The sequence below is a fragment of the Acipenser ruthenus genome, unplaced genomic scaffold (genome assembly GCF_902713425.1).
Source record: "Acipenser ruthenus unplaced genomic scaffold, fAciRut3.2 maternal haplotype, whole genome shotgun sequence".
NCBI classification, from domain to species: Eukaryota; Metazoa; Chordata; class Actinopteri; order Acipenseriformes; family Acipenseridae; genus Acipenser; species Acipenser ruthenus.
Genome location: NW_026707368.1, coordinates 4,312 through 27,624, shown reverse-complemented (window position 1 = coordinate 27,624; position 23,313 = coordinate 4,312). Strand labels below are relative to the sequence as shown.

The following is a 23,313-nucleotide window of genomic DNA, read 5'->3' as shown; positions in this document are numbered from 1 at the left end:
TCTGTAGACTCGGCTGCCTCCACCCTTTTCTCGTCCCTCACCTCCTGTCTCGACTCCCTTTGCCCTCTCACCCCCTCGACCTGCCTGCTTCTCCCCCGTCCCAGCCTTGGCTCTCCTCCGTGCTCTGCTCTGCTCGTACCGAACTGCGCCCTCATCCCTCCAGAACTACTGTCCTGTCTCCCTTTTCCCGTTTCTCTCTAAAACCCTTGAGCGAGTGGTACACCACCAGCTCTCTGCTTTCCTGTCAACAGAGTCTCTGCTCGACCTCCTCCAATCTGGTTTTCACCCCAGCACACTCCACTGAAACTGCTCTTCTCTCTGTCACTAACTCTTTACTCTTTACCTGTGCCGCCTCCCTCTCCTCTGTCCTAATTCTCCTCGACCTCTCTGCAGCCTTTGACACAGTCAACCACTCTATTCCCCTGTCCTCCCTTGCTGACCTCGGACTCTCCAGCACTGCTCTTGCCTAGTTCTCCTCGTACCTTGCTGATCATACGTACCAGGTGTCCTGGTGTGGCTCACCTTCTGCCTCTTGCTCTCTTTCGACACATGTCCACCAAGCCTCAGTCCTGGGACCGCCCCCCCTGCTTCCTCTCTACACCCACTCCCTGGGTCCCCTCATCTCCCATGGCTTCTCATATCATCTCTATGCTGGTGATTCCCAGATCTTCCTCTCCTTTTCCCCCTCTGACTCCAACATTTCCTCCTGTATCTCTACCTGTCTCTCAGTCATCTCCTCCTGGATGCACTCACATCATCTCAAACTCAACCTCTCCAAATCAGACCTCCTTTTCTTCCCCCCCTCTTCTTCTCCAACCGCGGATCTCTCTATCTATTCGTCTTGAATCCACAACCCTCTCCCTCCTCAACCACCAAGAACCTCGGTGTCACCCTTGACCCCTACCTCTCTTACTCTCAGCACATCTCTACACTCCTGTCGCTTCTTCCTCAACATACGCAGAATTCGCCCCTTCCTCACTGACTACTCCACACAGCTCCTAGTTCATGCTCACTCCTATCTCCAGACTATCATTTCTCCCTCCGACCCACTCTCGCCCCCTCCGCTCCTCCACCACCGGCACATTAGCTGTACCCCCCTCCGCCTCCAGAGCCCGCTCCTTCTCTACCCTTGCCTCTCAGTGGTGGAACGACCTACCCACCAGGACTGCTGAGTCCCTGACCACCTTCCGGCGCCTCCTCAAGACACACCTGTTCAGGCAGCATCTGTAAACCTCACAACTCTCAACTATACTGGACTACATGGCACACAACTGTACTAGTACTTACATCAGCTCTGTACTTGCAGTGAACTGGTCCAAACCTTGCAATATTCTATTACTGCTCTTAATTATAACTACTTCCTGTAGCTTGTATTTGACTTTACTGTTATAAGGTATCCGTATTCATGTTTTTTGTAATTTTGCAATGAAATCCATTCGATAATGAATCTTGAATCCACAAAAGGCAAAAAAATCACAAAAGGCAAGAATTATCAGAAACTCTTTAGTTTAGGGATCCATTATAAGTAGTTTTTTATGATCAATAAACATGGTATTAATTTTGTTAATACATTTGCATATTATAATTAGAACTAATATCACAAAATGTCAATACAATACACTATTGAAATAAGGTATATATAAAAATATAAACCCCACTTAAAACAAAACTGAAGTGTTCCTGATTTGCCAGGGTCTTTACAACAAAGTGAAATTTGGAAATGAAATAAAACAAGTGTCTGAGTCCTTAAACGAACTTTCTGGATTGTTACTGGTTTTGTAAAATGAACATGTATCACTTCACATGTGTTTTATAGCACTCAAGGGTAAAAAAAAAAAAAGAAAGCATTTTAAATTCAAAACGTTATTCCTATTTGGTTAAAGTAATTCCAGGTTTTTCATATTTTTAAGATGTAACTAGTAATGCCTTTCTAGCATTTTTATTTTGACATCGTTTCACAGTCTCGTGGATCAGCTGCACGTCCGGTATATGGCATCTATTGCAAATCTAAATCTCTAATGTCTGCTAAAGCTCCTTGTACAGCCATGTGCCAGGATTCAGGGATCTTCCGCATGTTTTCACTTGTTTTGATGGAAAATCACCATCCTCGGCTGCTATATATTATCCACTGTTCTCATCCTTCCCATGTCATGTCTCAGTCCAAGGATAACATTCTGTGACAAGTCTTCCCCTCGTTATCCGGGATTCAAACGAAAGTCCTCCTAGTTACCAACACTGCCTTCCCTTTCTAAAAAAATATTTGTCCTATAAATGTCCATACTGTAAAGGGTGCCCCCTGAATTGTGTCTGGGTGCTCTGGTGCTGTGGTGTCAGCATATCAGTGTTTGAAATCATTACCTAGAATATGTATAGCTAATGATTGGAGTGTGCAGGACTCCGATCCCCTTGTAACCCAGACAAACCTATTCATCTTGGTACAGGTTTGAAATATGACAGTTATCTTAACTAATAAATTCTGTATCATTTTGCATTTCAGTCGTCACATCCTGGGGACTTTTAAACCCTTGAAGTATAAACCGCTCACGTGGCCGGCTCTCAGAATGTCTGAACTCCAAGCAAATCAGATGCAATAAAAGTATTGTTATAGTATGTGTACAATTTACTGTCAACATGGTCTAACTGTGAATTAGCAGAATATCAGAATTATTGTATAGTTATAACAGTAATTGAGCCAGTGATTTTTATTAGAAAATAGATAGCTAGAATAGTACTATCATTAATATATTATGAGCCTAACTATCTATAGTCAAAGGAAAAGCTATACATTAGAAATCATTAGAGGTGTGTAAGCAACTGGCTATCAGGTCAAAATGATTCTGATTGTTGATCAATGGGGTTAAATGGGCCTCCGACTTAGTGAATGTTAAACAGCTACAGATTATTTAAATTGTTTTTAATAAAGGGCAATGGGCTTTTTCACAAAACTTTATGGACTTTATCAAAGGACATGCCAATGGGAATTAAGTTGTAACTCTCTCTGTTCCAACAGTAAATAAAAGTGTCATGAATTGAAAGCTTGATTTAATTACGTTGTATTGCTAAGCCCCCTTATCTATGCTTTATCATGTTTTCTCTGTGTTTCACTACACTTGTGATTTTACCTGGGTACTACTGTCTATAGTGCAGTTAAATGAAGCTGAGATTTCATTCTCTACTATTCTGACGCGTTATTTTGCTATCAGTTTAAATCCTCTTCTTATAAGAACGTATTGCCTTATAGCAAGATCCAGTATAGGCAAGAACAAGTAAAGCCTGCACTCAAATTCCAAGTTCAGTTCTCCAGAAAAATATTATTTTTATTTATTTACAAGTCAGTGGTGAGGTGGATACAAACGCATTCATGTTACAGAACAAAAGTGAAACAAAATGTAAAATCTAGAAACTGTGTCCCGAAATTAAAGGGGCAACAATCAAGGATGTAAAAAAAAAACATTTTCTCACATCTCATAATATTAATGAGCAGCCGGATTAGGTAATATTTCAAGAAAAGTCTTTAAAACATCAGCAAAAATCATAACCAGGTAACACAACTTATAACGCATGCTTATATAACATAAGATCGTGCAAATGGAAAGGCACTTTTCTTAAAAGTTTAACCAAGAAACCATATAGATTATATGATGGGAGCAAAGAGATAGGTGGGATATTTATCTGACAGTATTCAACTGCTTCTCCAAACCCTTGATGCACAGTGGTTAAAAAAACGATCATTCACAGCGATTTGAAATAAATACATCAAATCAAATGAAGGTGGTTAGGAAATAAAGAAATAAGAGCACACTGGCAAGCTATTCCTCATTCAATCCCATGGTAATGCTGACAACATGATGTTAGTACATTTAACAAAGGAGGTAATGAACAAACACACTTGTGTACTGTAAGTCTCAAAATGTATTATTTCCTTTGCATATTACACAGAGACAACACAGATACAGCCACTATGCACACATATATACAAACACAATGTACATTTAATACAGCTACATAACAGTAGATTGCAACTACAGTATTGGATTTCCTAGTTGATTCTGTTTTTACAAAATCATTGTTTTCCATTTTCCAACTGTACATTTGCTTCCCTGTCTAGTCCTTCATAGAAAAAAATACATATGCTGTACCACAATCATCATTATACCACAGGATTCATGTTTTAAGAAACGTGGCAGCTGTTTAGCTGCAAGGAAAGTGCAGTAACAATCTAGGTTAAAATATAGTTAACCAGCATCTTATATGGACAGTAATGTAAAACGTGAAAGATTTAGGGGGTCGATTTGATCAGCCTCTCCCCGATACATCACAGCTGGATTTTATTAGAGCGTTTTTCCAGACCCTGGATTGCATCAACCACCTACCCATGCTTATCCCGGGACAGTGCTATAAACAGGGGGCTGAAGAAGTCCAGGGAGGTTCATCTGTGCTGTAAAGTGCTCTAATAATATCCAGCTGCATTTATCCCAGGTGATCAAATCAAAGCAGAGAAACGATTTGACGTTTCATCACGTAAAACACCCTGATGAAGGCATTGGCCGAAATGTTTGTCTGCTTGACTTAGTTTTTAATCTTTGAAGTTAGCTGAATTAAACTGCAGTCTAATAGTACACACTACAGTTTTCTTCTAACGTAATGCACTTGCATTGCATCCAATACAGCTGTTTTATATGGAAAGTAACAAGCACTGTTAAATCTGAGCCAGCAGTGTCATTATAGCAGAATTTCATTCACAAACACTGCCCTCTGCTGGTCTACAGCTGCACTGCTACTCAAATGCTGGATTTCATAGTCAAAGGTTGAAAATGGTCTAAACACCCATTAAGTTCAAACCAAGGCACCAATTCAGATCTGGTTGATGGAATTAAGCGATTGTGAGTGTGTACCGGGGGTGGATGTTTATGTGGTGGTGGAGGAACAGTTTGACACATTCATAAAGCAGAGGCTGTGGTTACAGGTTAGGAAGGCAGTTGAGCCACAGCCAGTAAAACGAGGAAACATGCCTGGTTTATTAGAGCCATCGTTACTGCAGATACAATGATCAGCAGTTGCAATGCACCCATATGGATTCTAAACTGCAGCTACAATTAATTACAGTGATATTAAATCAAATGTAATTTGAGATCGTATCAACCCCAGCTGCATATCTGGCTGGTGCAATGCTGTATGTATATGGCAGTCTGGCACCTACACTGCAGGCTAAACTTGTTTTGTGAGTCTCAATTTACTGTCATTGAACCAGAAATCATTGCTAGCCTCAGGGTTTTACAAGTTGTAGCCGGTCAAAATAATCCATAACTATTTAACACTCAATAGTGCTGAATTTAGAAATACTAAAATACACTTAAACTCAATGACAAACGTTTTGACTAGAAATCCTTTTTAATGTCTCAGGAATTTAAGTTTCTTGAGTAGTCGGTCCAAATCCGTCCATAGACCTGAATAGGAAACTCGGTTTATAAACGATGATTTCAGGCCTGGAGTAACATTTCAGATTTTCTTTTTTTTGGAGGGCATTACCTTTAGCGTTCTGCTCAACATACGGGAAGACTGGAATCGGACATGAAGAAATGCACATTTCCTTTTGAGTAAAATGATTGTATTTTACTGCTGTGATAAAAATGTAAGTTTATTTAAAAAAAAAAAAGTACATATATTTTTAAAAAATAATAAAATAATAATACAAATGAAAAAGCATGTAAGAAAAGTGTTTAACTAAATTGGCCCCGTTTTCCATTGTTTCTTAAATTTACACTGCCTTCCTAACACACAGGATAACAGTCCAGTATAATGACTCACAAAACATTCCAGCTACATTTCTCTCCTTGGGTTTTTTAAATCACAAACACTGACCCTTTTATTCTTGCTTGTGAAGGAACTTACCAAATGTAACTAAAATCTTATCCTGCCTTCTGGTCACATGATTTAACTTGATAAAGTGAAAGAGCGCCAACAAAGCAATGCAATGAAAAATAAGTGTTAGGTTTTGAGGAATGAAATCTAACTTTTGTTAAACAGTATTTTATGAATTAATCAAACCAATACTTTACTCTTATTTGGTTTATTAACATTATTACTGACCCTTCTTTTTATTGTGCTAAGAATCATTTGTTTCTTCAGCGTTCGTTTTGGGGTATGCAAGCATTTCAAACTGCAACTCTATAGATCAACTGCTGCGCCCTACAGCTTTGCTGTACAGCACACAGTCTCATTGCAGCTCCACTTTTGGAGTGAGTTTTAACTGCAGCACAGGTATCAGGAAGCAGTAGCAATGTTCATCTATAGTGCTGCATTTAAAAAATCTGAACTGCACACATTATAAAGTATCAAATAAAAGCAAAGAATTACAAGATCTTGAACAGAAAAGGAGGGCTCTGTTGAAGGAATCAGGGATTAGTACATATCGCTCCTGCAGCACAATGCTTTTCTTCTTGTTTGTAAATATATATGTGTATAGTGGGTTATATCTTATTGTTTAATTGTACAAATATGGACTGTATTTGATTTATAGTGGGACATCTTTGGGCCGGAAAATATAATCTACAACACATTGCATGGATACTTAATATGTGTTCACAGCGCCTTGTCTTCTTATATTACTACGATCTTAACGTAACACAAACCTGTTTTTAAGAAACGTACCGAAAATGTATAAACCTGCTTTCCTGCAGTCTTCATTTCACTGTTTTTTTTAATTGAATGTAGTAGCGATCATTAACTCACCTCTGGAGCAAACCCCAGCAGGATTAATATAAAGCTAAAAAGTGACATTATTAAAGATCGGACACTGTTTACATTGTTACAATTTTACTAATGGGTCTGTAACTGTATGTATTATTCAAATTTTACATTTGTATAAAAAAACACATTAAACAAAGTCTAGAACTCCATTACGATATTAAAATGTGATCTTTAGTATAATAGCAATAATCCCTGCTAAAATCTTTTATGTTCTAAGTAATGCCTTTCAATCAAACAATACAGCACCCATCTTCCTTGTTCTATTACGATATTCCCATGTAATGAAACTCTTATTCCACCACTAGTGGCCGTGTAAGAGAAGATCGGTAGTTACAGTTATTACCTTGTTCTTACATGGTTTTGTATGCCCTGTAGTATACGTACACACGTTCAAGATTTTGACCTTTTTGTTTGGCGCATGTCTATCTATGATTGGAAGACTGATTGAATTGGATTTGGGAATTTCACAGGCCATCATAAAGCTGCGTTGTATTATTTTTTAAATATGGATTAACCTGCGCTTTACAGTTTTTCCACTATAACCCAAAGCACAGCAGTCCATGTCTGTTTTTTTAATATATATTATGCCCTTCCAAATAGAGAAAACAAGTTTGGAAGTCACACAGCAGTAAAACTCACACAGCAGTTTGTTAAGATTCTCCGCAGAGTATCTTTCGAAGTCTTCTAATCTCAGCGCTCTCGCCTGTGGGAATTCCAGAAACACTGTTAATGACTTTTCTCTAAACACGTTCATTCACACAACCCTGGTAATGGTAAACCTCTTTCCTAAAGAGACGTGGAGGCTTTCAATTATATAGAAAGGAGTCTGACTTGAAGCACACTCCGACAAATCAGGGTTTTACAATGTTATACCCCAATGGTTGTTCTTGTATTGAATCTGTAATATAATAGGTTTTGTGAAGTGTCATGTTTTGTGCTTAATTTTGCTTCATTACTTTAAATGGCATGAAAAGACTTTGAGCTAGTTGGTATGGGTATGATTCATTTTGTGTATCATTTTCTGTTTCACTTATCACATCCTGGCAGCTTCTTAAGACCCAATTTAAAGCACCCCTGTGGTCTGAATAGAGCTCTCAGAATCATGTCTAAACTCCAAAGCACACTAGAGTGTACCCATGAGAACTCTGCTAGAGGATGAAAGTAATACTTAATTTAAAGCAAGCATTGTATTTCTTACATTCACTAGGGGCAGTGTTGTGGCAGGACAGGGTAACAGTTACACTGTGGTGTTTCTGATGAACTTAAGAGTTCAGACATGCTTCTGGACAGCAGGTCACACAAGTGCTTTAAACTTTCAGGTTTTAAAAGTCCCCAGGATGTGACGACAAACATAAAAGGACACAAAGTGAATCTAAACAAGAAGAATTAATTAGTTAAGTGTCACATTTCAACCCCCTACCAAGTTGCTCTTTAAGTTAGGGTCTTGGTTGTGTCTGTTTTACGTGTTTTCCACACTCTGCTTTTAACATGAGCTTGTCAGCAGGCTGAGGTATTCTGAGTTCTAAAAAGCTGTTCTGATAGCGTAATCTTTTCTGACAATGAACACATTATACTTGTCTCTCTAATTTGAAACTTTGTTACTAATCTACAGCGAGTACTGCCGATCTTGTGATTAACAGAGCTACAAAAATAATAACGTTCAGTATATTAAAGAAGAAGCGTTCAGTGGCATAAAAAACATTTGTAGAAAAAACTTCATATATATGCACTGCATAATCCAGGAAATTCTCCTGCATAAAATGAAAGGCAACATGCTGTAAGACTTGTCAGAAAACCAACACAATCCTAGTAAAACACTAAATACTACATCTTTTTATTGGTGTCTTCTAAGTACTGACTGTTGGGGAAGTTGTAGTCTAATTGATAGTATAAAAGTTTTTTTATTTTATTTGTGTCGTCTCTGCCATTTAGTGCACTGTACAGATGTGCTTACAATTATTTTAAAAGGAAAGTGGGGGGGAATTTTATATTTATTATTATTATTATTATTATTATTATTATTATTATTATTATTATTATTATTATTATTATTATTATTATTAATCATTTAGCAGACGCTTTTATCCAAAGCGACTTATATAGACTAGGGGGTGACAACTGCTGCTGCAGAGTCACTTACCTCTCATCCGAAGGACGGTGCACAAGGAGGTTAAGTGACTTGCTCAGGGTCACACAATGAGTCAGTGGCTGAGCTGGGACTGAACTGGGAACAAGCCTCCTGCTAACCTCCTGCTAACAAGCCCCTTTCTCTAACCACTGGTAAAATTGCAGTATAAATGTAAAAACAATAACATCTTCCTGGGGTATTAGTAAAACTATTCTTCACTACACTTGCTTTTCTGCCTTAACGTATTGATGATTTGTATATCTTGTGGTTTGTTAGCAATTTGTTAACTCAGCTAATTTAACGCAGTTTAAATGACTGTAGTTCTGGAATGCCCTGCATAGTGTTACATATTGTAACACTGTACCCGCACAATCACAATTTACAATATGTTTTACCTATCCCAGTACATTTTAGTGAGGGCAGTCATTGAGGGTAATTCACCTGTAAAATACAGAACATAACTGTTGTACTGTAGTGCCTATGATGCTGTAATGATATTGAGGCGTGGACCCTGCGGGGTTCAGTTTTGAATTTGTTGGGTAATGGTAATCATTAAAGTTTGAAGCCAATATCATTTGTTTAATCCTTTATCTCAATATAATCTGCTAAATACTTGCTGGGTTTGGCTGTGTTGTCTCTGAAACTAAAGATGTTTATAAAGTCTATACCCGTCACAAGAGATTTCTTACAGATTATTTAAGAAGTGAAAAAAAAGGCTCTTGTGTTAAGCTTAGATAAGCCGCAGATAATTGACTTTCTTTAAGTGTCAGGAACCTAACTGTATATTGTTGCGGTCAACTGCCTAGCAGGTAATGGCGGCTTCGTTGGACAGTGATGTTAACTCATTTATTCTCTCTCGCTTTGCAGTAAATACAGTAAAACCTGTCTAATCCAGTCCCTCTATAAACCAGCATTCTAATTCAGCATCAATTTCAGGTCCTGACAGAGTCCCTATTGAAATGAATGGTGTGATCCTCTCTGCTAGCGCTCCATATAAGCTGTGTACTGGATGTTTTACACACTGAAAAAATATGAATTGCATATGATATTTAAATGTAATGCTTAAAGAATACGCATAGCAATTTTGCTGCACAGCTTGAGTTCGCATCTTATCAAGCTTCTTGTGCTTCGTTGGTTCCCTGCGTCTCAATTGTCAATTATGAATATACTGCATGTGGTAGCTAGAGAATGGATCATAGTAATGCCGGGACACTTAACTGTAGCCTGCCTGGGAATTGCCAGAAACACGTGATGCGTGTTTGTGACTGGTTAATATGTGACTGGATTCTTGATCTTTAGGATTTCTTGACAACGTCTTCATCCCACTCAGCCTAATCTAACAATTTGCATATCTGTCAACTGAATTTATGAAAGGCAAATCTATATAATAAATATAATGTTCTGTGTTTGGACAGTCGGGGCGCTTTATATTGCTATAGCAAGGTGTTCAATAAGGAATACAATATTATAATTTCTTGATTTGCTTTAGTACAGTATTTCTAGTTTTTTTTTTTTAAATATTAGAAATATATAGAATTATGGGGTGCCGTGTGTAAAAAAAAAAGCATTCATATTTTAGTCTTTTTTTCCAGATTTAACTTAAATCTTGTCTTTTTTCCCCAGATTTAACTTAAATCTTTTATTTTTTCCCCAGATTTATAAATGTTGTAAAAATAATTTTTTTTTTTTTTTAAATGTGTACATTTAGATATAATTTATAAATCTAATTACAAGATTTAACATTTAGCTAAATATTTGCATATTTCCCGATTAGAATTACAAGATCTTAAATCTCTTAACTAGATTTAACATTTAGCTAAACATTTAACTAAATCTTAAATCTCTTAGCAAAATTTTACATTTGTTACAAATGTAAGGCTGTAGTTAATGCATAACCCACAAGTTAGCATTTATTGAAAGTACTCATAACTTCAAGGTAATGTTGCATTTTACTCACCCAAAATACATTTTACTCACATAGTGTAGTGTCTAAATTGGAAAGTAAATTACTCAGTGACCCAAAACCTTATGTGGAGCGCCGACCTCTACAACCCGGAACCTGTCTATTCTGGAATCCGGCATGATCTTATCTGACTAAAAATCAATGTAATTCAGATAGTCTGGCAGAATCATGTGGATTATCTATCAAAATGTATCATTAAAGTATGCTGCATGGAAAAAGTAAAAGAAAAATGTATACAATCTGACTGGGTTTAGCTGGACAATACTTCTACTGTGCGAAGTGTACTGTAATCGAGTTCAAATAGGTTTGTCATCGATACCTATTATTTGGGGTACAGTATTAGATTTTATAGGACTTCTGTAATCCAGCACACTGTATATATAATCTGGCACAATTTTCTGGTCCCCATCAATGGCGGATTAGCCAGGTTTTACCGTTTACTTCACCAACACATGTTGCTTTTTTCAGAAAGCCGCTGAATGATTTTGGCATTGTTTCTGGTGCATTGTTTTGGAATGTTGAAGTGAGTGCTGGAATGCTCTGAACTCTGCTGGGTCCTATTCACTAAGGGTCAATTTATTTAAAGAATGTTGAAGCTCTAACTTTGCATAGCTTACTTTCAGGTAGTCTTGCTACATTTTCACCCAGGTCAAAAGCACGTTGCTGGCTGCAAAGCATGTCAGTCATTAGGCAAAGCAGCTGGTTGGTTAATGACAGGAAAGAAGGTATTGGAATCTTTGGAGAGAATTACACTGTCCAGGAAAGACAAGTATGGCATAGTACCTGAAATTAAGGCATGCAAACTGGTATATATTAATATTGGTATATATTTTTTAAAAATCTGTTAAAGCTTTGTGAACAGGAATCTGGTACTGCTTATAGGAATGCCTGATGCATTTGAGGGTTATTTGATTGATTGATTACTTATTCAATCGGTATAAGCTGTTCTCTCAATAAAGTCACTCTTGACTCGGTGTGCTGAAGATGTAAGATATGCTGCTCTGGAGTTGTCATTGTTGTTTATATTGAGCGCCACAGATTTAGCGCATAACTAATACTTCATCAGTATATATGGAGGGAGAGGGAGAGTCATTTAAAGTGAATACTCTTATTGCCCAGCAGTTTGGGCGAAAGGACCGCAATGCTCTGGCTGCTCAAACTGTGTGAAATACTTTCTGTTAGAACAAAAAAGACCCCCACAAACAACGTATTTATTAGGAATCTCAAAAATGAGGATTGTACTCAGGAACGACTGTTAAACATTAAAAAGTGTTCTTTTTTAGAACTTTAGAACTGTGCTGTGTGTTCCGTGTAAGGGGTGACATCTGCACACCTTTAGAACTGTGCTGTGTGTTCCGTATAAGGGGTGACATCTGCACACCTTTAGAACTGTGCTGTGTGTTCCGTATAAGGGGTGACATCTGCACACCTTTAGAACTGTGCTGTGTGTTCCGTGTAAGGGGTGACATCTGCACACCTTTAGAACTGTGCTGTGTGTTCCGTGTAAGGGGTGTCATCTGCACACAGGATGAGATGCACTGGAAGTTTGACACATTTTTCATATGTGATTTATAATTGTAAATCACACCTATATTTATTTCTGGTTTAGTAACTTTATTTTGTGTGCTTTTCCTTTCTGAAATAAAAAAGTGCTAATAAGGACTGGGATATAAAGATTTAGTTTGAAAATAAAATACAATAACAGTTACTCTTATGTAATAAAAATCAAATTAATCTAGTTTGTTTGATGACAACATGATTGTTAAAGTTTCCTTTTGAAAGACACCAACATTTCATTTAGCACTTCATACAGTAGAACAGAACTGTTCAACAGTCTATCAAACAATAAGCATTGCATTGCACTTAGAGATGTTACAGCTCATAATTTAAGGTCTCAGAACCTTTTTTTAAATGTTTTTGATTCTGTTCTCCCTCTCTGAGGTTGCTTTCATCAATTTTCATTTGAGTTGCAAAAAACGAATACAGTAATTTAGTACACTTACTGGCAATGCTATTTGATGTTTGTTTCAAAAAATTGGTTATGAAGAACCACTTTTCATGAAAGCTACATTTATTCTTCATACCGGGAACTGTTTTTATATTGCCCCTTGCTCTGCCTGTATGCTTTCTTGTTGGACTCATGGGGGAATCACACATGACACACTCAGGTTTTCCAAGTAACTTCCTTTAACATGTTTTCAGTCATCAGGTAATAATTATAACTAAGGCTTTATTTTTTTCACACTTTCTAGTTCCCCTTGAAATTCCCATTTCTGAAAGAATAGTGTAAATATCCGTTTTTGTAGCACTTAAAAATAAACACAGCAAACATTTGCTTTCCTGACGCACTGTCACATTTAGGAACCTGGCAGCCACTTTACTTTGCTTCCAGTAAATGTTTGAACACACTGCATAGAGCTGCACGATTTCACTAAAATGTCTTCAACAAAAAAGACACCAAGACACCACTACACTTCATCAAAGGCAGCAAATATTTCTGCTAAAGATTGCGCTATCCAGTACAAGAAGGGGACATTTCACGTGTCTGTTGTTATTTTTATTTTTATTTGATAATTCACTGAAGGTGAAAATAAAATGTCTTTCAAAGGTGGACATAAAAAACTAAATAAATGTTGTTCAGCTAAGTATTTAAATATCCTGGAACATTTGTTGTATAATAACAGCAGTGAAAAATTATCAATTGCAAATGTGAAACGTTATTTTCTTCTGCTTTATTAACTATTATGTTCAAATCCTGGCTCTCTCACTGACTCACTGTGTGACCTTGAGCAAGTCACTTAACCTCCTTGTGCTTTGTCTTTCGGGTGAGACGTAGTTGTAAGTGAATCTGCAGCTGATGCACTGTTCACACACCCTAGTTTCTGTAAGTCACCTTGGATAAAGGCATCTGCTAAATAAACTAATAATAATAATAATAATAATAATAATAATAATAATAATAATAATAATGAGACAAGATGAAACATCTTTTTATACTGTGATGTGCCATGAAATAAGCAATTTTTACAGTGAAAAAATACAGCCCAGATTATAACACAAAGAAACCTGTGTCACACATTTGAACTGTGACATTTGAAATTCTGCTTTCCTACCACTTGCAATCTACATGTTATTAAGTACCAATCAAATAGAATAAGAACACTTTCTGGCAGTGTGGATTGATATAAAATTATCTAATAGCTTTTCAGAAACAAATCTGTTAAAACCACATATTTTATCTGCATTTTTTTGTCTTGATAGAAAATCAATTTAGATTTTCTAATACCACTTCACTAAGACTCGACTCCTCTAAGGACTGTCCAATAATTCAGAAGTTTAGTGACTCCTCACTCAAAACAGGACGAAAATGGATTTAATATCAAAACAGACATAAAAAAGTAAGACAAATAATTGCAGATAAAATATATGTGATTTTAATAGATCAGGTTCTGACAAACATTAGCCAATTTTATTTTCATTCACAATTTGTGGCAGTGTGGCAGGATGAAAGCCCTGCTGGTGTACGTGTGTGTGTGTGTTGGTGTGGGGAATATTGGGTTGGCAGGGAGGGGATTAAAATCCTCGATAACAGCTTGGAATATTAGGAGTATTTGCACATGCTAATACTTTCATAACCCACAAACTGTAATGAACATAGGATAGCACAGGATTCAAGTGAAGATTTACTACATTAGCTTTTGCTATTCACTGTAAATAAGGCGCCTGCAGAACCTGCATTCTCTTATTCCTTTCTCTAAAACCATCAGCCCAATCTGCGCCCTAGTAGTTATCAAAGCAATAATACACGACAGGGTGTGTGTTATCATGAGATAGCACCACGCCTTGGATGCGTTGTGAGGCACGAGATTCAACCACCCAAGAAGTGGTGATACCTCATGAAAACACACAGACCCTGGAGTGTATTATTGCTATTATTAAATGGGTCTGTGAGTGTGTTGTTGGTGGTGTTTTCCTCAGTTGTATTAATTTCTAGGTTGTCTAAATCTGCTTCATTTGCCTCAGTATGGCGAGATGTTGACATTTTCTTTTCTTTTTCAATGTTTTCAGCTGCTGAACTTTTGTAGTTAATCTCAGGGATTGCTGTCATACCGACTGACTCGAGTGGTTTTCTTTACCCGGGCGTACAGTTGCAGTTGGCGTATTGATTTTGTTTACTGTGATGAGGCCGCTTCAGAGAAAGAAGTTCCGCACTGTTGTGTTATCACTAGATATCTAATGGCTAGGGAGAAGGTCTCAGCCAATCAGAATCTAGTATTTTCGCCAATTGTTTCTACCCATTTATTTATATTAGATATTACATATCTATCTTTGTGCCTATCTACTTGCTTATTAAAGCTATCTTACTTTCACACTGGCATACAAGTGCTAACATAAATTAAGACAACCAATTCAGCCATTTTATGGTTTTGGACAACAGTTCTTTAAAAGAAAAAAAAAACAGTACTATATGAGGCACTGAAGTGCATTATGTTTGTGTAAAAAAAAAAAACTAGGTATTTTACAATTGCCGCAACACAGGGCTTCTCCACATTAAAGCTTGAAAAAAAAATCTAATCAAAGTTGAAACTGTCCAGATTCCTGCTTGTTTCGATTTATTTTTCTAACCCTGAGGAAGTCGGATTGGTTAACAATCTAAAGTCATAAAAGCGAATCCAGGTTTGGTCCAGCTGGGAATACAAATGCATTCCACTGTCCTCTCAGCACCACTGTCTCTCCCCCAGATTGTGTCACTGCTGTGAGCCCTGAGTCTGTATGGTGGAGGCAGCTGGGGTGGATGGAGGAGTAACTAAGGAAGATGGTGGTGGGTCTACAAAAGACCGGCCTAGGGTAGATGGTCTGAGGCCTAGGATGGGCGACCTAGGGTGTGGAGAAGATGGGTGAGTGGATGGGCGGGTGTCTGCAGGAGATAGTCTTGTGTTTGGAGTGAACGCTGTGGTCTCTATGGTCAATGCTCGAGTATCTACAGTAAACGGCTGAGTGCCTAAGCTCCACAGCGGACTGCCTGCATTGATCGGTTCAGTACCTGTAGTCCACTGTGGAATGCCTAGGAGGGAAGGTTGGGTGCCTGTGATAGCTGGCGGGCTGCCTACTGTATCAGGCGCAGGTACGCTGCCGGCTGCCTTGCGACTTACTTTGGGAGTGCTGCTCTTGACCTTGGTGGCCTTGACCTTGGTGCAGTGCGACTGTTCGTGGTCGAACTCCAGGTCCTCCAGCCGCTGGGTTAGGGCCAGTTTCTGCTGGATGGCCATGCGGAGCAGAGAGTTCAGGGTCTTCTTCTCATCCTCCGCTGCGGCCAGCTGCCTCTGCATCTCATCCAGCTGGATGACGTACTCGTCACACCTGTGAGAGAGAGAGAGACAAACAGAAGAATCTGTTACACCATCTACCGATGCGCGGTTTTTTAATCATCCTTTAGCCATGCATCATGCGTGTGAAGACACAGAGGGTGGAAGCAATGTGTTCAATGAAATGCCAAGGCACATGTGGACCATTTTGAGATGGACCAAAATAGGAACACCTGATCCATGGCTATCAAACAAAATGGGATTTGACTGTGACGTTCGTCAGCTCTTAAAACTAAGCAAAGTGGGGCCTGGTCAGTACTTGAATGGGTGGCTGCAATGCATACAGTGATGCTGAAGGCTACCCATTGCCCCGACACTGTGCTACAGAAGGTGCAGCCCTGCAGATCAGCAAGGTCCTGTCTACTGTGTGGACATTAGAGATCCCATATCACACAGGTCAATAAAAACTAAGCTTATGCAAGTCAATCAAACTAAGATGTGCAGGTCAGCAAACATAAGCTAATGTGAACCCCCCTCAAAACAAGAAAGAGCATCAACAAGTTGTAATAAATTGGTTTGTGTGGTTTCTGCGATTCGTGATTACATATGCAGTGAGAGACTGACCTCTATTGCAATCATGTTTGAGATTAAGTGGGCCCACATTTGGTTTCAACTGTGTGAAGTCTGCCTCCATTTTGTGTAAAGCAGAACAATGTTGTAAAGCTGGAAGGACTATGATTTTACTGCTTACTGTATCTCTAAACCCAAGTTGTTTCTAAATAGTTTTGTATCATTTGTTTTTTTTCCTTGTAGAAACATTGAGGCAAACTATGCACTGGTGCAAACAGAATAAAAATCTGATTAAAATAGCTTGTATTTCACTGTTTCAAATGATAACTGAATAAAACATGTACATCGAGTTGGCTAATAGCGTATATATAACCGATATGTAAGTTTCAACAGTTTGAGTAGGATTAAAAGAAAAGATGATGGTTTTTCATGTGCAACACAACAATAATCAATGCTGGGTTGTGTGTGACTCACACAGAACTGTTATGTGTGCTCTGCATCTCTACATTCATTTGAAAGCAGGATTAGTTCATTGTGACAAAGTCTTGTCACGTGCAGAAATGTGTGACCCCTGTTTTTATTTATTTACAAATAACAAATGGTATTTTCAATTTAAATAAAGATTTGAATACAACAGCACATAGTCAGTTAACCCATACGTGGAGAAATAGTGGCACCAAGTTGGCCAGATGGCCTCATGTGTAGTCTTTAGTTTTTTTTTAGTGCCTTTCAAGGTCTATCCCTGATATTATTATTATTATTATTATTTATTTCTTAGCAGATGCCCTTATCCAGGGCGACTTACAATTGTTACAAGATATCACATTATACATTATATATTGCATATTTATGTACTCTCTTCTCCTAGCTGGTAGTCAAACTCCATTCCATTTGATCACTCTGAACCCATATAAACAATAACCACATACTGGAGTTTAAATGAATGTGCAGCACATGCTTTGCTGCCATTGCCCCAGTCTTCCTTCCAATAATATAAATGCTGTCACTGCACATCACCACCACTGCACCGTTACCGAGTTTTAAACACATGATCTAAAGAGACCCTACTGATATGTACCATGCTTTTTGGTTCGTCATGATCAGCAAAATTTCAAAACCGATGCCAATTTTCGATCGCCCCTCCAACCCGGAAAATTCGCTGTTTTGAAAAAACACAAACCAAACAAACAAAAAGAATGGTCACTGGGCATGTTCGAATCACTATACATTGACAAATCAGAGCACTTTTTACCGAATGTGTAGCAGTGGCTTGTTTCCCCTCATTTCCCAACACATTATTTAAAAAGTACAGCACAGTTAACTAGTCACTGTTACATTAATGTACCCCCTCGATTGCAGTTGTTTTTAAAGAGGTAGGAAGTTAACATTTGAATTGCCCTCTTATTATCCCTGGCAGCATTATCGCTGTTCCCATTTCTCTTGTGTAAATACAGCATGATAGATTAAAATAATACATCATTCCTGGTACCTAATCACGTCCCGTAGGGTAATCTGAATCCAATGCTGTGGCTGCAATGTGACCTACAGCACAGGAAGTGATTAGGTACCAATACCAGGAAGTAGCAAAAAATGAGAATGGAATAGTGATAGTGCTAAACGGTTAAAAAAAAAAAAACATTTCAAACCTCGAACCCAAAGGTTTTATTTTCTAAAGTAGTGTTTCCCCATTTTTTTCATATTAAGTTTCTACTCATTATTTTATTTATAACACTTAAACATGCTCACATGGGCCAGATTTATCAAGGTTTACACAAAAGTGTGAAAATGACAATGAAACTGGTAATATTACAAAAGGGTTGACCGCAGGGCGCAAAAGTGCGCCAGTGCTGTTACTGGGACTACATCCATAACTATAAAACAGTCGATAGTAACACATTTAGAAATACGAAACGTTTGTCATAGAATTTTACATTTTGCACCTGTTTAGTATTTCTATGTTGCTGGTGCCAGTTTGTTACAACATCCGTAATACAATTAAAACCATTAAAACAGTTTATTCCTCTGAGAAACACATGTTCAAATGGCAAAATCTTAAAAAGCAAGTGGCTTCAAATTTCTTTCTTTTTTTTACTGTAGCTTTGTATAATGTTTGCAATCATTCTTAGCGCTATTCTTACTGCAATTACTCAAAGTCTGTGTTCAGGAGCTGTTCTGATCTATTTCAAGACTTATCAAAAAATAAATGATTAATGCAATAGAACCACTCAGAATGGCTGTCATATGAAGTTACTTATTTGATCAATCTCTCCCCATGTAATAAGGCCTTTTGATTTAATAATAAACCAAGGCCGACATACACTGGATTCTTCTTGGACAAGATCTGCATTTCACATTGGGGTCTTAAACACCATAGCACTGGGCAGGCTGTGTTTTTTACTGGTGAGCTGAGAATTGAGAATAGGTAGGTGACATTCAACACACAAACACAGATGAAGAGCAGTGAAAAAAAAAAACATGCAAAGCTGTAGTGACATGCAATTCATCCATTTTCTGGTGAAATCCGAACCTGCTGACCCTTATCGATCTGGGGTGATTAATTATGTATAACACTGAAGGTCACAGATATAGTGTAAAGGTGTTATATGATATCACTTACCCGATTGCTGTCTCGTAATAGTAGCCCTCTCCCCCTCTAATATGAAACGTAAACTAAATTAATCCCCTGGTTACTTAATCAGGATTACACAAGTGATCCATGGAAGCCCCAATAGAATGTGACCCCCCCCCCAACCCCCCCCCCCCCCCCCCGGCAGTGAGTCATTCCAGCCATGTTAATGGAGACAGAAAGTCTGGATTCTCAAGATGCATATTCTTATACTGTATGTCTGTGTGCTGCTTTAAACTCTTTTCTAATTCCTGTGCACTAGTCTGTATTATTTAGGGTTGTAATCAAATACAGTGACATTATTGGTAATAGTCTGGATTATTTATTGTGCTGAAAAAATATTACAGATGATCGTATTATCAGTAATAATCTGACAGTCATTAGAGCTAAATATGATTAGTGCCACTGCTACCGAGACGCTCCTTTCTCTTCCTGTAAACATGTCCATAAAGAGATGCTGCGGGTGGGGTGTTAAGTGTCATTTAATTCAATTGGCCATTGAAAAAAATATACTTTAATTCAGTCCCCCTCTATTGTGGAAGAAACATTGGTGTGGCTTTATTTTAAAAAGCCAACAAGTGAAAAGCAGTCTGAGAAAAGAGTGTAAGAGAGAGGAAGAACTACTAACTAGGGAGAAGGTCTCAATTGAAACATGGTTTAAGACAATCGTGACATTGCAAGCATCTCGCTCTTTAACTCGTCAGTCTGATCTGCCAGGGTTTCACTTTTTACTCCCTGCTGTGTTTATTAAATGGACTGGACTTTAATAAAAGCTAGTCCCTAATGAAATGGCTCTTGGAAACTCTTTAGCACTCTCAAAATAATAATTAAAAAAAAAAAAAAGCTGTGCTTTTCACCTGGTGGCAAACATGGCTCTCAGGGAGGAGAAGGTGGCTGCGTCTTCCTTCAAGGCCTTCAGCTCATTTCGGAGTTTCATCATGGTTTCCGTCACCATTGACTTCTCGTTTTCATATTTGCTTTTCAGGTTGGCGAGAGCAACTTCAGCTGTCTGAAAGAATTAACACACAGAATTGACGTACGGAATTAACACACAGGATTATATCTTATTTAGGATTATATTTTATTTAGTACAATCTGGTGAGCCTGTACAGTACCATCAAGTAACACTTGCTAAATTGGTTCAGTTAAGTACAGTGCTTACTTGTTATACTGCAGAACCAGTTATAAGGCTATACGGTCTTGGCTCCCTGTTGTCCCATAATACCGTTCTACAAGCACATGTAAATACTGCACCATAGTCTCTTGGTTGTGGTTCCCCACTAACACTGTGTTATTGTTTAATAATTTCTATTGTATTCATCTTCCAAAACCATATTTGTATGCTAGCCAACACGTTAAGTCTTGATCATACTCTTAATTATCACAACCCTTACCTGTTTGTTGGCTTTCAGGACTAAGCGCAGCGTGGCTATCTGCTCCCGCTTGGTGCTCAGCAGCGATTTTAACTTGAGGATCTCCTCCATCACTGCTTCCTTGTCTTTATCAATCATGGGGGCCAGCTCCCTCGCCGCTGCACGCTGTCTGGAGAGCAGGAGGGACCGGTCCACGGCTTTCTGCAGGTGCTTGATCTGGTCTCGGATAATGGCGTTGAGGTTGTAAATGTTCATGGGCTCCTTGCGGAGGTCGCTGGACTCTGTGACGGGAGATGAGGGTGGGGCAGTTATCACGGGGGAAACTATGGGGGTCCGGGTGGGACTCTGGCTTTGCTCCTTGTTGGCTTCGCCAGCGTCCTTTGGAGCTTGTTCTGCTGGGCTCTTGTGTTCTGAGGGTGTCACCATGGCCCGACGTGCTAGCCGCGGAGATAAGAGTCCCCTGGGGTCATCAGTCCCCTTTAGGCTCCCGCTGCGGGTCACTCGACTCTGCCTGTAATAGTCCAGCATCACCCGGTTGGGCGTCTCATTGTTGCAGAGGCAGACGTGGTGGTAGAGCTGGGCCAGCTCCTCGCTGAAGGTCACCAGCTCATCTTGTGCTGTGTTGAGGGTGTTGTGGTTCTCGTTAGCCATTCCCGTCACCGTCTGCAGTTCTCTCTCCAAGCAGGAGATCCGCTCCCCGCACTCCTTGTGGGTCTTTTCCAGCCTGGCCACCTGCTCATCCAGCACCTGGATCTTGCTCTCCCCCTTGGTCTTCTCGTCCGTGTAGCTCTCCAAGCACTTGTTGTACTTCTCCTTCAGGGCTTTGATCTCAGCCTTGAGGTCGATGACCTCAGAGACGGCCACCTTGTACTTGCACTCCAGGATCTCCAGCCCGTTGATGTCCACTTCGTAGTCATGGCCCTGCTGAGAGGCTTCGCGGACCGATTTCTCCGTCTCCAGGTCCATCGGGAGCTCCTTGTTGCTATGCAGCCTCTTCATGGAGTTGACATGCTCGGTCAAGCGGTGTATGCGTTCATGCTGCTCCATCAATGCTCCTTTGGTGTGCTCCAGCTGCGTTTGAGACTCCTGGAGGTTGGACAGGAGGTTGGCTTTCTCTCGCTCCACCTAATAGAAGGAAATGAACCACGGCCATTATTTCTGATGCTGATTTGAGTTTTCTGTCTTTTACTTTGTACTATACAGTACTATGCCAGTATTGCACCAATTACAATATTGTTAATTAATATAATTAAATTAATTCTCCTGTACTGTACAGTACATGCACACATTGTAGGATTCTGCTTTCTGTTTCATGATACTTTATGTCAGAACATTTAAATGCTGTAAAACTTTAAACAGCAAAGTACTTAGATATAAGCTGTCCTAGCTTATGCTTTTATTTTCTAGCAGGAGCCTGTCCCAATCTATTTATTATTATTATTATTATTATTATTATTATTACTTAGCTGACGCCCTTATCCAGGACGACTTACAATTGTTACAAGATATCATAATATTTTTTACATACAATTACCCATTTATACAGTTGTTTTTTTACTGGAGCAATCTAGGTAAAGCACCTTGCTCAAGGGTACAGCAGCAGTGTCCCCACCAGGGATTGAACCCACGACCCTCCGGTCAAGAGTCCAGAGCCCTAACCTCTACTCTCATTCTATACTGGCTGGAGTATTTCAATGAGGTGATAAACAGCCAAGGGTGACGGGAGAGGGCATGATCCCTTTTGCAACCTTAGTGGCATTTAAAAGACTGTTTAGAACATTAATCAATGGTCTGTAAAAATATAACGAGCTTTGTAACAGATGGGCTAATTATTTTCGCATTTTTAACATTTGGCGCTAAATGTAAAGTACTTTTGTCTTACAAGCATTAAAGATATATTTCCAATCTAACAGCTTCTGACAAATTATTTTTTCTTTGCATCTTTTTGGATATACGCTTTCCTGGTCTGAGGTAACTGTCTATGAAATACAAGGCCTTTTCAGGCAGCTTTTGAAATAGCAATCAGAAGGAGATATTTTCCAGCAGTTCTCATCAAGTGGTTCAAATAAAGCCTGTTTTAATCGATTCATTTTTTTTATAGTTTTTTTTTTTATTAGGTTTTTTTATTAGGTACGTTGATCGTACATTATTTAGGTTTCTCTTATCATCCATCATGAACCACAAAACAGTTTATAATGGACGTTGTAAAAGGAACTGGGTTTATTGGTTTGAAGATTTGATTAATATTAATATCAAAACAGCTCTGCACAGCTTTTGGGATTAGTGTGAAAAATAAAGCCTAAGCCCTTCAAAAAAAGCCTGGCAGATTTCTGATACAGAAGAAGTAATAAAAATGAGTTACGTCATGCATTTATGAATTCATAAATACTGAAGAATGTGTGAGTGCCTCTACAGAATGGAGAATGCATTACAATAATGCAAGTACACTTACCACTGCCATTTAACAGACGTATTGCTACAATTAAATCATGTGACAGTACAGGCCAATTAGCTCACTGAAACTGCTAAGCAGTCATCATAATAATCTTTAGCCTATAATCGCTAATATACTCCAATGGTCTTTCATTAATAATATA

At 38.7% G+C, this 23,313-nt stretch overlaps 1 protein-coding gene across 2 annotated transcripts; it reads right to left on the bottom strand.

Moving 5' to 3' along the window:
• Positions 1–1,134: 1,134 nt before the first annotated feature.
• On the bottom strand, positions 1,135–21,841 carry LOC131696811 (protein bicaudal D homolog 1-like; the record flags this gene model as incomplete). Of its 2 annotated transcripts, XM_059018702.1 has the most annotated exon segments (4): positions 1,135–16,202; positions 17,796–17,876; positions 20,201–20,352; positions 20,738–21,841. In XM_059018702.1, coding segments are annotated over 4 exon segments (1,950 nt in total), but the record flags the coding sequence as incomplete, so codon positions are not given.
• Between the last annotated feature and the right edge of the window lie 1,472 nt (positions 21,842–23,313).